This window comes from Ornithorhynchus anatinus, chromosome 14 (genome assembly GCF_004115215.2).
Source record: "Ornithorhynchus anatinus isolate Pmale09 chromosome 14, mOrnAna1.pri.v4, whole genome shotgun sequence".
Lineage (NCBI taxonomy): Eukaryota > Metazoa > Chordata > Mammalia > Monotremata > Ornithorhynchidae > Ornithorhynchus > Ornithorhynchus anatinus.
In genome coordinates this window covers 50,439,840-50,455,139 of record NC_041741.1, presented here as the reverse complement: position 1 = coordinate 50,455,139, position 15,300 = coordinate 50,439,840, and the positions used below count along the sequence as shown (strand labels likewise).

Here is a 15,300-nt window from a genome sequence, read left to right as displayed (position 1 = left end):
GAGAAAGCTCTGATTCACCCTGAATCTCGAGACTATTGAGTTTCTTCTGTGGACGAGAAGGGCCATTTCTTCAAACAGCGAGATGCTCTCGCCGATTCACTTTGTTTCCTCGACCGGTGGTATTTACGGAGCACTTCCTATGCCCCGAACGCCGTGCTAAGCGCTTGGGAGAGCACAATACAAAGGAATTAACAGACCCGTTCTCTGTGCTTACCCTGACACTGCCAAACGGTAGCCTTCAGAAACTGCTTTTCGAAGATTCATTCATTCAATAGTATTTATTGAGCGCTTACTGTGCGCAGAGCACCGTACTGAGCGCTTGGACTGTACGGATCGGTAACAGATAGTTTACAGACGGTCCCCGCCCTTTGACGGGCTCACGGTCTAATCGGGGGAGACGGACGGACGGGAGCGATGGCCATAAATAGAATCGAGATGTTCAGGATGGACTCCCGCCTATGTCACTGGCCTGCTGGGTGACCTTGGGTAAGTCACTTCACTTCTCTGAGCCTCAGACATCTCACTCGTAAAATGGGGGTCGAGACCCTAAGCTCCGCACGGGACAGGGACCGTGTCCAACTCCGTTTGCTTGTATCCACCCCAGCGCTTACTACAGTGCCTGGCACGTAGTAAGCGCTTAAAAAATGCCATTGTCATTATTATTATTATAGTTCCCGTTAAGCGCTCACTAGGTGTCACGACTGTACTAAGCGTTGGGGCAGATACAAGTTAATCAGGTCAGGTCAGACATAGTCCCTGTCCCATGTGGGACTCGCAGGGTAAGCAGGAGGGAGCACAGGTACTGAAGCCCCATTTTGCAGATGAGGAAACTGAGGCCCAGATAAGGTCAGTGACTTGCCCGTGGTATCAGAGCGGATGGCAGATCCGGGATTAGAATGACGATAATATTAGTAATCCAGGTGTTTACCGTGTGCCAAGCATAGGAAGTAAGATCGACGCAACCCAGTCGGATGAAGAGCCGCACGGCTTAGAGGAGGGAGCACGGGCCTGGGAGTCAGAGGCCGTGGGTTCTAATCCCGGCTCCGCCACCGATCAGCCTGTGCCTCAGTTGCCTCCTCTGTAAAATGGGAATTAAGACCGTGAGCCCCACGTGGGACAACCTCATCACCTTGATGCTAGCCCGGCGTTTAGAAAGGCGCTCGGCACACGGTGAGCGGGTAACAAATGCCGTCATCTGTTATTATCATGAGAAGATCCATGTCCTCCTCAGGGTTCGGGGTGGGGCTTTAAAGCCTTCAGTCAGCAGCCCCTTCCAAATCACCTCACTGTTCTCCTACTACGGCACACGGACGACTCCGCCCTTTAGCCCCAGCTTACTCACTGGGCCCCGATTTCCTCCATTCATTCAGTCGTGCTTATTGAGCGCTTACCGAGTGCAGAGTACTGTATTAAGCGCTTGGGAGAGTACAGTACGGCAGCGAACAGTCACATTCCCTGCCCCCAACAGGCTTACAGTTAATCTAAGTTTGTCTCACCGCCGACCCCTTTCCCATTTCTTGAGACTCGCTCTCCCTCTCTGTAGACGCCAGATCACTGCCCTCTCCACCCTCAGAGCATCGTTGAGGTCTCATCTCCTCCAGGGGGCCTTGGCCTCGTGGCAGGAGCCCGGGCTTGGGAGTCAGAGGACGTGGGTTCTGATCCCGGCTCCGCCACTTGTCTGCTGTGTGACCTTGGGCCAGTCACTTCGCTTCTCCGAGCCCCGGTTACCTCATCTGTAAAATAGGGATGAAGACCGTGAGCCCCACGCGGGACAGCCTGATGACCTTGTATCGACCCCAGCGCTTAGAACGGTGCTCGGCAGGTAGTAAGCGCTGAACGAATACCACCATTCTTATTATTAATCCCCGATTAAGCCCTCTTTTCCCGGCTCCCTCTCCCTTCTGCGTCCTCTATGTGCTCCGTGACCTTTGGACATAATAATGTTGGTATTTGTTAGGCGCTTACTACGTGCAGAGCCCCGTTCTAAGCGCTGGGGTAGATACAGGGTCATCGGGTCGTCCCACGTGAGGCTCACGGTTAATCCCCATTTTACAGATGAGGTCACTGAGGCCCAGAGAAGCGCAGTGACTCGCCCACAGTCACCCAGCTGACGAGTGGCAGGGCCGGGATTCGAACCCATGACCTCTGACTCCCAAGCCCGGGCTCTTTCCACTGAGCCGCGCCGCTTCTCTCATGGTCACCCAACCCGCAGCATTTATGTACAGATCTTTAAAGTTATTTATTCATATCAGAGTCCCTCTCCCCGTCTAAACTGAAAACTCACTGGGTGCAGGGAATGTGTCTGCTGATTCTGTCGCGTTGTCCTCTCCCAAGTGCATCGTACAGTGCTCTGCACGTGGTACGTGCTCGATAAATTCCACGGATTGATTGATAAGCGGTAGAGAGAGCTGAGGAAACTAAGGCTCGGAGCCTCGCCCGAGGTCGAATGGCGGAGCTGGGATTAGAACCCCTGGGTCTCCGGGATTTCTCCCCTTTTCTTTTCCGTTCGATCATATTTCTAAGAGAATGCCGAGAGAATGGAAAGGACCGGTCAGTGGCGTTCTTTGGAGATAAATAAGATATAAAGAGAAGAAAATGCGAGCAGATGTAGATAAGCGAAGGTGAAGATGGGAACCAAAGACAAAGTAACCCCCTTCAACGTCTCTTAACCTAAACCAATCCGAGTCGCAAACGGACGGATCTACCCCAGGGTCGCTGCGTCGTGGAAATGTTCTAGCGAGACTGTCTTCAGTACCCCGGCTTGTCACCGGCGACCAATTCACAAAGGAAGGTCAGCGGGGAGACAGAATATGTAAATAGGTTTCAGAGCCACCACGACCCGAAAGCTTAGCCCCGACGGCGGGAATGAAGAGTTTGAGCGGACATTCTGACGGGAAATGAAAGCCAAGCACCGCGTCCCGAAAGGATCAGCGCCGACCGAGCTCTCGCTTCCCCGGCCCGCCGAGATGCGCGGTAGAAACCTCGTGCGGGTGAGGGAACTGAGGCGCGGGGAGGCGACTAGCCCCAGGTCACACAGCAGACCAGTGGCAGAGCTGAGATTAGAACCCACGTCCTCTGACTCCCGGGCCTGGCCTCTTTCCACGGGGTGACTCTGCTTCTGGTCCAGCTGCCTGCACGCTCGTATCCGACTTGCCGATTGAGAAGACCGTACCGATTTGCAGTAGTTTAGCTCTCCTGCGGCGAGGATGGTGTCTCTCAACTCCGGCGTGGCCGCCCGAGCGCTCAGCACAGTGGTCTGGGCCCAGTGAAGCGTAAGTTCCTCGAGAGAGGGGATCCCGTCTGCCAGCTCTGTGGCGTCCTCCCAATGCTGCTCACACTGATGCTCTGCACAGAATCAGCTCTCAGTAAATACCACTTAGTGATCTCTCGGTGTTTCCGTTCCTCTTGGAAATAGAATGATTCTTGGCCTTCCTTTTCCCTGCCCACGGAGGGAACATTTCTGCAGATTTTCATTCTAAACTCTTATTTTTTACTTGACAGTGACTTCACCTCATCAGCAGTGAAATTTCCCCGGTTTGCAAGTACAGTAAAGGGAATTGGTTTTCCTCACATCATCCTCACTTTGGCAAACCAACAAGGGAGACCTGAAAGAAAATAAAATGTACCTATGGAAGCCTCTCTTTCCCAGGGAAATCATTGTTCTCCCTTCCTTTTTTAACGCTATTTGTTAAGCACTTACTAGGCCCCGGGCACGTACTAAGCTCTGGGGGAGATACACGGTTGGACAGAGTCCCTGCATGGGGCTCACAGTCTTAATCCCCATTTTACGGGTGAGGTAACTGAGGCACAGGGAATAATAATAATAACGATGGTATTTATTAAGTGCTGACTGTATGCCAAGCGGTGTCCTAACGCTGGGATAGGTATGTTTTCCGGTTGTCCCAAGTGGGGCTCAATCTTGATCCCCATTTTACAGATGAGGTAACTGAGGCACAAGAGAAGTTAAGTGATGTGCCCCAAGTCACTCAGCTGACAAGTAGCGGAGCCGGGATTAGAACCCATGAACTCTGACTCCCAAGCCCGTGCTCTTTCCACTAAGCCGTGCTGCTTTTCATCCGACTGGGTTGCGTCGATCTTTCTTTCTACTTACTTTGGAGATCTAAGTACGATCTTACTTTGGAGAAGCAGCGTGGCTCAGTGGAAAGAGTCCGGGCTTGGGAGTCAGCGGTCATGGGTTCGAATCCCGGCTCCGCCACTTGTCAGCTGTGTGACTGTGGGCGAGTCACTTCACTTCTCTGGGCCTCAGTTCCCTCGTCTGTAAAATGGGGATTAACTGTGAGCCTCACGTGGGACGACCTGATTATCCTGTATCTACCCCAGCGCTTAGAACAGTGCTCTGCACATAGTAAGCGCTTGACAGATACCAACATTATTTTCTGTGCTTTCAAGGCGACAGAGCAGACAAGTGGTGGAGTTGAGATTAGAACCCAGGTCCCTCTGACTCAGAATTGTGCTGAAAGATAATGCCCTGTGCGGCTATATTGTGATAATAACAGTGATTATAATAATGACAGTGATGGTCACACTATTTATTAGTTGCTTCCTTTGTGTCAAGCACTGTACTAAACTCTGGGCAAATTACCAGATCATCAGGTCCCACGTGGGGCTTAAGCCTGGCTCAGTGGAAGGAGCCCGGGCTTGGGAGTCAGAGGCCATGGGTTCGAATTCCGGCTCCACCACTGGTCAGCTGTGGGACTGTGGGCAAGTCACTTCACTTCTCTGTGCCTCAGTGACCTCATCTGTAAAATGGGGATTAAGACTGTGAGTCTCACACGGGACAGCCTGCTTACCCTGTATCTCCCCCAGCGCTTAGAACAGTGCTCTGCACATAGTAAGCGCTTAACAAATACCGACATTAGTATTATTATCTGAAGTAGGAAGGAGAACAGGTCCCCATTTTGCACATGAAGGAATTGAGGCACGGAGAAGGGAAATGACTGGCCCAGTGTCACCCAGGAGACAAGCGGCAGAGTTGGGATTAGAACCCAGGTCCTCTGACTTCCAGGTCCGTGCTCTAGCCACGCTAAGAGAAGCAGCGTGGCTCTGTGGAAGGAGCCCGGGCTTGGGAGTCAGAGGTCATGGGTTCATATCCCAGCTCTGCCGCTTGTGGGCTGGGTGACTTCAGGCAAGTCACTTCACTTCTCTGTGCCTCAGTTACCTCATCTGTGAAATGGGGATTGAAACTGTGAGCCCCACGTGGGACAATCTGATCACCTTGTATCCTTCCCAGCGCTTAGAACAGTGCTCTGCCCATAGTAGGCGCGTAACAGATGCCACGATCATCATTACCCAATGGGCCTCGCTGCTTCTCGAGAAGCGTAGCGATTCCCGTCCCCCACAGGATGTTGTAACTCGGCTCAGTGTGTGCCACAGGTATTTTGAAGAAAAACGCTGTGGGTCTCCCTAGCCACATTAACCTTTACCGTTGGGCCACGTCGCCCATTCTCCAACCCTGGAATAACGAAGCGGTGCGGAATCCCCCAGTCATGTCAGAGCACGGTTCCGGAAAACCTAAAACGGGAAAGGGTGGCGAGGTATTTTCTGTTGCAGAGTGGGCATATGTGTAGGTTTTTTTTTTTAGTCTACTGAGGGAAAACCTATTCCAGATCATTTTTAGAGTACATCGAATCTTTCATCGTTGCTAAACTTGAATTCTCGTTTTTCTTAAGTCTTAATTGTTGGATCCAAAGTCGGGGACTTTGGGAGGAGCAGTTCCTCACTCGGGCCACTAGGGGGCAGGTTAGCTTAGTCGCTAAACGTTAATAGGCTCAAGGTCATTCATTCATTCATCCATCCATCCATCCATCCATTCATTCATTCATCCATTCGTATTTACTGAGCGCCTACTGTGCGCAGAGCACTCCACTAAGCGCTTGGACAGTACAGTTCCGCTCCCCCACCACAAGTGGCCGGAAGAGGTCCGTGGCCCAACCTTTGAACATTGCGGGGAATCCAGTCCAAACCAATGCAGAGAAGCGGCATGGTGTCCCGGACAGAGCCCGGGCCCCGGAGGAAGAAGGGCCCCGGGGCCACTCGTCTGCTGTGAGGCCTTGGACGAGTCACTTCACTTCTCTGGGCCTCGGTTCCCTCATCTGGAAAATGGGGATTGAGACCGTGAGCCCCACCGGGGGCAGGGATGGCGTCCAGCCCGATTTGCTTGTATCCACCCTAGCGCTCAGCGCAGTGCCTGGCTCAGAGTAAGCGTTTCACAGATGCGGTCATTGTGATTATTATCAGAGGCCTCGAGAGCCAGGACAGGCACTTTCTCTTCCGTGGTGCGTTCTCCACGGGTTTTCCACAGCGGCGGCCCCCCCCCCCCCCCCCCCCCGACCACCGTGTGGAGAAAGGCGATGACCCGGTTGCCCCGGGTCCAAGTGGTCTTGTCTCTCTCACAGGCCGGGAGGGATGGCGGGTGGTTTTCCCCTTTGAGTTTTTCAGCTCGGTTGGTTGCTCCTGCCCCCGGTTTCACAGCCCACTGTCCGTCCTCTCCTCTCTCTCCCCAGCAGAAGCGGAAGAGGTGGAGACTTTGGATATCTCCAGCCTGCCCGAGGAAGCGCTGCGTGACATTGAAGCCGACAGTTACTGGTGCATGAGCAAGCTGCTCGATGGAATTCAGGTAAACCGACGCCGCGATCGTCCGGTTCTATTAACTGTCCTCTCTAGGCAATAAGCTCCCTCCGTCGAGACTACGAGCTCCCTTTTCCCTTTTTCGGGATATCCGTTAAGCACTTACCGTGTGCCAGGCACCGTACTAAGTGCTGGGGTAGATACCAGCTAATCAAGTTGGACACAGTCTCTGTCCCACGTGGGGCTCAACAGGCTTCATCCCCATTCGACTGATGAGGGAACTGAGGCCCAGAGAAGTGAAGTGATTTGCCCAAGGTCTCACAGCAGACAAGTGGAAGAGCTGGGATTAGAACCCATAACCTTCTGACTCCCAGAACCGGGCTCTATCCACTAGGCCACGCTGATTCTTGGAACGGCGGGAAGGAGGAAATCAGAGCTGGAAGTGAGACCGGTTGAGGATTTCTCTTGGACTCACTCTCCCAACGACTTGCGGCTCCCCCCCGTGCCCTCCAGTGATCAGTGATCTGGGTGATCTTGGCAGGCGATTCATTCATTCATTCAATAGTATTTATTGAGCGCTTACTATGTGCAGAGCACTGTACTAAGCACTTGGAATGGACAGATCGGCAGCAGATAGAGACGGTCCCGGCCCCCTGATGGGCTTACAGTCTAATCGGGGGAGACGGACAGACAAGAACGATAGCAATAAATAGAATCGAGAGGATGTACAGCTCATTAAAACAATAGCAATAAATAGAATCAAGCTGATGCACATCTCATTAACAAAATAAATAGGGAGATAAAAATATATACAATTGAGCGGACGAGCACAGTGCCGAGGGGAGGGGAAGGGAGATGGGGAGGAGCAGAGGGAAAGGGGGGAAAAGAGGGCTTAGCTGAGGGGAGGTGAAGGGGGGCTAGTCGGGGAGCAGAGGGAGCAGAGGGAAACGGGGAAGCTCAGTCTGGGAAGGCCTCTCGGAGGAGGGGAGCTCGAAGAGGGGAAGAGGATGAGTTTGGCGGAGGCGAGGAGGGAGGGCGTACCGGGACCGCGGGAGGACGTGGGCCAGGGGTCGACGGCGGGATGGGCGAGAACGGGGGACGGTGAGGAGGTGGGTACACTGTGCGGCCCTGGGCAGGTGCTCAGTATAGCGTGCGAGCCCGAGCAGGCATTGAATACAGTGTATGGCCCCAGGCAGATACTAAGCATCTGGGAGAGTACGGTACAACAATAAACAGCAGCATTCCCTCGGCCACAATAAGCTTACAGTCTAGAAAGGGAGACAGACCTTAATATAAATAAATCAATGGCAGATATGGACTTAAGTGCTGTGGGCCTTGGGGGAGGGGGGTGATGAATAAAGGGAGCAAGTCAGGGTGAGGCAGAAGGGAGTGGGAGAAGGGGAAAGGAGGGCTGAGTCAGGGAAGGCTTCTTGGAGGAGATGGACCTTCGCTAAGGCTTCGAACAGGGGGAGGGTCATTGTCTGTGGGAGCTGAGGAGGGAGAGGGCGTTCCAGGCCAGAGGCAGGACGTGGGTGAGACGGCGGCGGCGAACTAGACGAGATCGAGGCGCGGCGAGGAGGTTGAATCCGTCAAACCTTACGTTTAAAGAGGGGCTCCAAAGCTAAGAGGCGGACCCCTGCCAGCCTTTCCACGTGCAGGGGAATTTGGAGGAAAATGATTTTTGGAGGTGTGGTACGCGTGCGGCTAAACTGCTTCTGGCCAACTGAAATAAGTCACCTGGGCTATTCGTTCATTCGGTAGTATTTATTGAGCGCTTACTATGTGCAGAACACTGTACTAAGCGCTTGGAATGTACAGATCGGCAACAGATACAGTCCCCGCCCATTGACCGGCTTACGGTCTGATCGGGGGAGACGGACGGACAAAAACGATAGCAAGGGTTAGGTAGAGCTCAGCTGGCGCTGGTAGATGGCATTCTCCTCCGCTCTTCTCTTCGGTTGAGGGGCTCATTTGAGCCATCCATGGCGCTCTTCAAGTGAGATGATTTTGTGGGAATTTGTTTCACTCTCTCCTTTCCTTCAGACCTCCCCCCGGCCTTCAAAGCCTTCCCGAAGGCCCCTCTCCTCCAAGAGGCCTTCCCTGACTGCGCCCTCCTTTCCTCTTCTCCCACTCCCTTCTGCGGCGCCCTGACTTGCTCCCTTCATTCATCCCCCGTCCCAGCCCCACAGCACTTACATCCCGATCTGCAGTTTATTTAGTTATATCAGTGTTTGTCTCCCCCTCTAGACTGTAAGCTTATTGTGGCCAAGGGAATGTTTCTATTTATTGTCGTATTGTACTCTCCCAGATGCTTAGTATGTAGTAAGCGCTCAATAAATATGATTGACTAACTGCAAGATTATAGATTCCTCATCGGCAAGGATCGGGTTTACCCATTCTGCTGTATTCTCCCAAACATTCAGTTCAGTGCCCAGTTCACAGTAGGAGCTCAATAAATACTTTTGATTTTTGATTGGTTAGTAACGTCACCTCTCTGCTAACCGCCCCTGGGGAATAATCTCGTGTTTTCTCCACCGTTTCTCCCGGTTATGGATTTTTTTTTTCCCCTCCCATGAAACATCTCTCAATCATCCATGACTTCTGTCGACAGAAGGGTCTTTTCTAAAATACGTTGAGTGGGTTTGCCTTCTTCTAAGCTCAGCGGTGCTGATCAGTGCTCAAGGCTCAGAATAAAAAGGCTAAGATTTTCTAATAGCTTCGAAAGATATTTCGTGACCTCTCTGGAGTGTCAGCTGAAACGGCGGAAAGGGAAGGAGGGCTTAGCATTGTTGAGCTTATTTTGTTTTTCCAATTTGATTTTAATCTGTTCTGTGCGCTTGGACGTGGTTATCTTTTTAGAGCATGAACCGGGGAAGGAGAGGTTTCAGATGATTTAAATCGAGATTTCAGGGTCAAGCACTTGAAAACAAGAAGTTGTAATGCAGCGGTCAGTGGCTGGAATTCCACGCACACTCGTATGCCATTCCATCATTTAGGGGTGTCAGGGTGGCTTCCTGGCAAGAGCCCAGGATCGGGAGTCAGAAAACCGGGATTCTTGCCCCAGCTCCACTTCTTGCCCGTCGTGTGACCTCGGGCGAGTCATTAAACTCGGTCTTAGCCTCCTCATCTGTAAAATGGGAATAAAATTAGTGTTCTCCCTCCCCCTTAGACTCTGCAACCTGCCCATTTGATCCTCTGGACTGTTAGCGCCTTGCAGGGAGAGAACGTGTCGACCAACGCTGTCGTATTTATTGTGCTCTCCCAAGCGCTCAGTTCAGTGCTCTGCGGACAGTAAGCGCTCAGTAAATGCCATTGATTGCGCAAATACTAAGTTCTTGGGAGGGTATGACAGAAGTCGCGTGTGACCCCTGCCTTCGAAGAGCTTGCAGTCTGGCGGTGACAACAGCAGAGCGCTGCCTTGTGTAATCCATCGGAAGGTGAAAATCCGCTGTGAAACGCAACGCTAAGTGTGTGGATCCAGTCACCCGAGGCGATGGTCCAGTGCAGTCCATAAGTGGTATTTACTGAGTGCTTCCTGCGTGCAGAGCACTGTACTGAGTGCTTGGGAGAGTCCGTTATGACAGAGTTGGGAGCCACGTTCCCTGCCCACACTAAGCATAGAGTCTAGAGGGCGAGCCAGATGTTAATAGAAGGAAATAGATTACAGATCGATCGATCAGTCGTATTTATCGAGCACATACTACGCGCAGGGCACTTCCCGGCCAGAGCGTTCCCGGCCCGTAACGGGCGTACGGTCTAGAAGGGGAGACGGTCAGTGGCGGGGATGAATAAGTCGTTTATAGTAAATAATTTCAAGATAAGTGTATAAATGCTGCGGGTTTGGGGGTGGGGTGAATATCAAACGTCCAAAGGTCACAGATCGAAGTGCAGAGATGATGGGAAAGGAAGGCAGAAGCAGAGTGAAGCAGCCTGGGGTAGTGAACAGAGCACATGCCTGGGAGTCAGAAGGTCATGGGTTCTAATCCCGGCTCCTCCACAGTCTGCTGTGTGACCTCGGGCAAGTCACTTCACTTCTCTGGTCCTCGGTTCCCTCATCGGGAAGATGCGGATTGAGACGGTGAGCCCCATGTGGGACAGGGACTGGATCCAACCCAATTTGCTTGTGTCCACCCCAGCACTTAGTGCCTGGCACATACTAAGCGCTTAACAGATACCATTATTATTATTATCACATGGATGTAAGTGCCGTGGGGTTGGGGGCCGAGGTGGATAGATTGGTTTCTGATGCGCTGCCAGTGTTTTTGATGGCACTGTTAACGAATGATTTCATCGCATTTGGCGGGAGGTTGGGGTGGAAAGGAAGCTCTGCGTCTTGGCTCTTTCATTTCCAACAAGCCAAATCTCCCTTTCCTTCCTGGCCCGTCTAGTCCGGTGAGCATAATAATAATGATAATAATAATGACGGTATTTGTTAAGCGCTTACTGTGTGCCGAGCACTGTTCTGAGCGCTGGGGTAGATACGAGGTTATCAGGTGGCCTCACGTGGGCCTCACAGTCTTAGTCCCCATTTTGCAGATGAGGTCACCGAGGCCCAGAGAAGTGAAGTGACTTGCCCAAAGTCACACAGCCGACAAGTGGCGGAGCTGAGATTTGAACCCACGGTCTCCGACTCCGAAGGCCGGGATCTTGCCACTAAGCCACGCTGCTTCTCGGCCGGAGTGGTTCCTTCTTCGGCCTGGCCGGGCCGCCAGAAGACCCCGGCCGCGGGTCGCCCCGCCGCCACCTCTCCTTGTTTACCGTCTTTTCACGCGTGATTATTTCGTAGGACAACTACACGTTCGCCCAGCCCGGGATCCAGATGAAGGTGAGGATGCTGGAAGAGCTGGTGAGCCGGATCGATGGTAAGGCCTCGCGCCGCCCCCGTCGCCCACGGCGTTCCGGGCTCCGGCCACGGGCGACCGACCCGGAATGCTCTCCCTCCTATCCGACGGATCACCGTCCTCCCCGCCTTTAAATCCTCATCGGAGGCTCCCCTCCTCCAGGGAGGCTTCCCTGACTCAGCTCTCCTTTCCTCTCCTCCCACTCCCTTCTGCGTCACCCTGACTTACTCCCTTTATTCAGCCTCCTCCCAGTCCCGCAGCACTCGTGTCCACATCTGTTCATTATTTATTGCTATTAACGTCCGTCTCCCCCTCTGGACCGTAAGCCCGGGCCTGGCGGTCAGAAGGACCTGGCTCCCGATCCCGGCTCTGCCGCTTGTCTGCTCTGTGACCTCGGTTAATCAATCAATGAATTGTACTTACTGAGCACTTACCGTGTGCAGAGCACTGTACTAAGGGGTTGGGAGAAGAAAATGCAACAGATTTGACAGACACATTCCCTACCGGCTCTGTTGACTTCTCTGAGCCTCAGTTCCTTCATCTGTAAAATGGGGGTGAATCGAGCAGTCAATCAGTCGTATTTATTGAGCAGTTACCGTGTGCAGAGCACTGTACTGAGGGCTTGGGCGAGCACGCCGTGGCAGTCGAACAGATACATTCCCTGTCCACTCACCTCCCTTCTCTGGCCCTCAGTTCCCTCATCTGTAAAATGGGGATCGATCAATCAGTCTAGCAGTTGATGGTATTTATGGAGCGCCTACTGTGTGCAGAGGGCTTGGGAGAGTGCACTACGGCAATCGGACAGACACGTTCACTGCCCGCAACGAGCTGACGGTCCAGGGACGAGGTTAAGACGGTGAGCCCTACGTGGGATAACCCGATTAGCTGGTGTCCACCGCAGAACTCACACGAGTGCCTGGCGCACGGTAAGCGCACAACAGATACCGCTAAGGAAAAAAAAAAGCCAACTTTCCCCGGGCATCACGCCTGGCAAGACTTGGGATTCCGCAGCAGTTGTTTCCGCTCATCTTACGCCACCACAACCCGAGCTGTTGTGTGTCCTTTCGCTGCCGAGGATGCCCGAATAATTTCCCTACAGATTCCAATTAATTTCCCGCTCCGCAAAGAACATCTTTTAATATCGGCGATGAGGCACCGCCCGGGCCGGGGGTGATTTTCAGCGACGCGTTCACGTTTTAGCAGGCGGCTTTGGAAATACCTGGCGTCTTCATCCGTAGAATAATCCCCTCCGTGAAGTGCTGACTGTCATATTGGTGGAGCGGGGTTTAATTAACTGAAAGTCAAGAGATAATGCCGGCCCATTCTAGGTATATTCTCCTGATGGTTTGTTAAATTAACCGACGGAACTTTACCGGAGCGAGAAGCAGTCGATCGCCCTGCCCCCTCCTACATTTACCTCGCTGCTCTTCTACTCCACCCCAGCCCGCACCCTTCGCTCCTTTGACGCCAGCCTCCCCGTCTGTCTCGCCGCCGACCTCTCGCCCGAGTCCTGCCTCTGGCCGGGGACGTCCTCCCTCTTCACACCCGACAGCCGATCACTCCCCACCTTTCAAGCCTTACTGAAGTCACATCTCCTCCAGGAGGCCTTTCCTGACTAGGCCTTCCTTTCCCCTTCTCCCACTCCCTTCCGCTTCCCCCTTGCCCTTAGATCTGCACCCTTTATTCACCCCTCGCTCAACCCCACGGCATTAATGTCCATATCCGTTATTCATTCATTGAAATTAGTGTCCGTCTCCCCATCTGGACCGTAAGATCACTGTGGGCAGAGAGCGTTTCTACCGACTTTTATTCCGTACTCCCCCGAACGCTTAGTACAGCGCCCAATAAATACGACTGAAGGATTGATAGAAACGGGACGGACACAGGGTGCCGTTAGTTCATTCATTCGGTAGTATTTATTGAGCGCTTACTATGTGCAGAGCACCGTACTAAGCGCTTGGAACGTACAAGTCGGCAACAGATAGAGACAATCCCTGCCCCCCCAGTGACGGGCTTACGGTCTAATCGGGGGAGACGGGCAGACAAGTACAGTGGCAATAAATAGAGTCAAGATAGAGTCAAAATAAATAGTCAAGACAGTCAAGAGTCAAGATAGAGTCAAAATAAATAGAGTCAAGAATAAATAGAGTTAGCGAAAGCATTCAGGGCCGGGTCAATAAAAGCCGCTTTTAAAATAGCAGGTGGCGGGTGAATATAGGAGGGCGTGTGCTGGGAATTCTCAACGTGACGTCTCACGGGGCAGAAACTCCGGTTTGCATCCTTGGCGCGTATAGAAGCCGACTCCCGACTCGGTTGCTAATCGACGTCACCGAAATCCCACTGGACTCAATTTGCCACGACCGCTTTAATGGCTCCCCCTTCCATTCAGCGGGCCGCTTTATCCGTGTCTAGGAATTGGAACCACCGACCTGTTGAAAACGTTATTATTTCGGCCCATGAAAATGCGCACGAATTTCTGCCCTGAAAGTTAACGTGCATTAAAGAGAGCGGGTCGAGACGTAGAACGGTTTATTTTTCCACGTGCCGTTTCACAAGCGTTTCTTGCTTCTGTTGAGGCTTCGCAGAGTAGTTGATGTAAAACCGAAAGTAGCTTTGAGGGTTGGGAGAGGATGAGAGGAGGGAGAAATTCTCTTCATACTCTTAATAAGAACAATAATAATAATGGTATTTCTTAAGCAGTTACTGTGTGCCAAGCACTACTCTTAAGTGCTGGGGTAGATGCAGGTCAATCAGGTGGCCCACAGTCCCTGTCCCGCATGGGGCTCCCGTTCTTAATCCCCGTTTTACAAATGAAGTAACCGAGGCTCAGAGAAGTGAAGTGACTTGCCCGAGGTCACACGGCAGACAAGTGGTGGAGCCGGGATTAGAAGCCAGGTCTTTCTGTGCTCTGGGCACTAAGCCGTGCTGCTTCTCTTATCGTTTCCTAGAGGACTCGGCCTGGGCGGTAGCCCTCTGTGAATAATTTGGTATTTGTTAAGCGCTTACTGTGTGCAGAGCGCTGTTCTAAGCACTGGGGGAGATACGGGATCATCAGTATCAATCGATTGTATTTATTGAGCACTTGCCATGTGCAGAGCACTGAACTAAGCACTTGGGAAAGTGCAATATAACAGTATAACTGAGTTGGAAGACACGTTCCCTGTCCACAATGAGCTTGCAGTCTAGAGGGGGCAACAGATATTAAGATTAATAAAGAAATCGGGGATAGGGACATATTTGGTGTGCCAAGAGAGGGGTGAACGAAGGGGGAAAATTCAGTCATTCAATCCTATTTATTGAGCACTTACTGTGTGCGGAACACTGTACCGAGCACTTGGGGGAGTGCGATATACTAAGTGCAAGGGGGACGTAGAAGGGCTGGGAGAAGAGGAAATGAGGGCTTAGTCAGGGAAAGGCTTCTTGAAGGAGATGCACCTTCAATGTGGGGAGAGGGATCGTCTGTCGGATATGAGGAAGGAGGGCGTTCCAGGCCAGAGGCAGGACGATAATAATAATAATAATAATAATGTTGGTATCTGTTAAGCGCTTACTATGTGCCGAGCACTGTTGTAAGCGCTGGGTGAGATACAGGGTAATCAGGTCGTCCCACGTGAGGCTCAGAGTTAATCCCCATTTTACAGATGAGGTAACTGAGGCACAGAGAAGTGAAGTGACCCGCCCACGGTCACCCAGCTGACAAGCGGCAGAGCCGGGGGTCGAACCCATGGCCTCCGTCTCCGAAGCCACGCTGCTTCCCAGGACGCGGGCGAGAGGTCGGCGGCCAGACGGACGAGACGGAGGAAGAGTGAGAAGGTTGGCATTAGAGGAGCAGAGCGTGCGGGTTGGGTTGTCGTAGGAGAGTAGCGAGGTG

The 15,300-nt window shown here is 52.5% G+C and overlaps 1 protein-coding gene across 1 annotated transcript in view; it reads left to right on the top strand.

The window, feature by feature from the left end:
• Positions 1-15,300, top strand: part of TBC1D22A (TBC1 domain family member 22A) — a 180,941-nt gene that overhangs the window by 81,308 nt on the left and 84,333 nt on the right. Inside the window, exons 9-10 of the mRNA XM_039914009.1 lie at positions 6,528-6,637; positions 11,375-11,450. Of these exons, the coding sequence (XP_039769943.1) occupies positions 6,528-6,637; positions 11,375-11,450 (186 nt within the window). The remainder of the gene's footprint in view (positions 1-6,527; positions 6,638-11,374; positions 11,451-15,300) is intronic.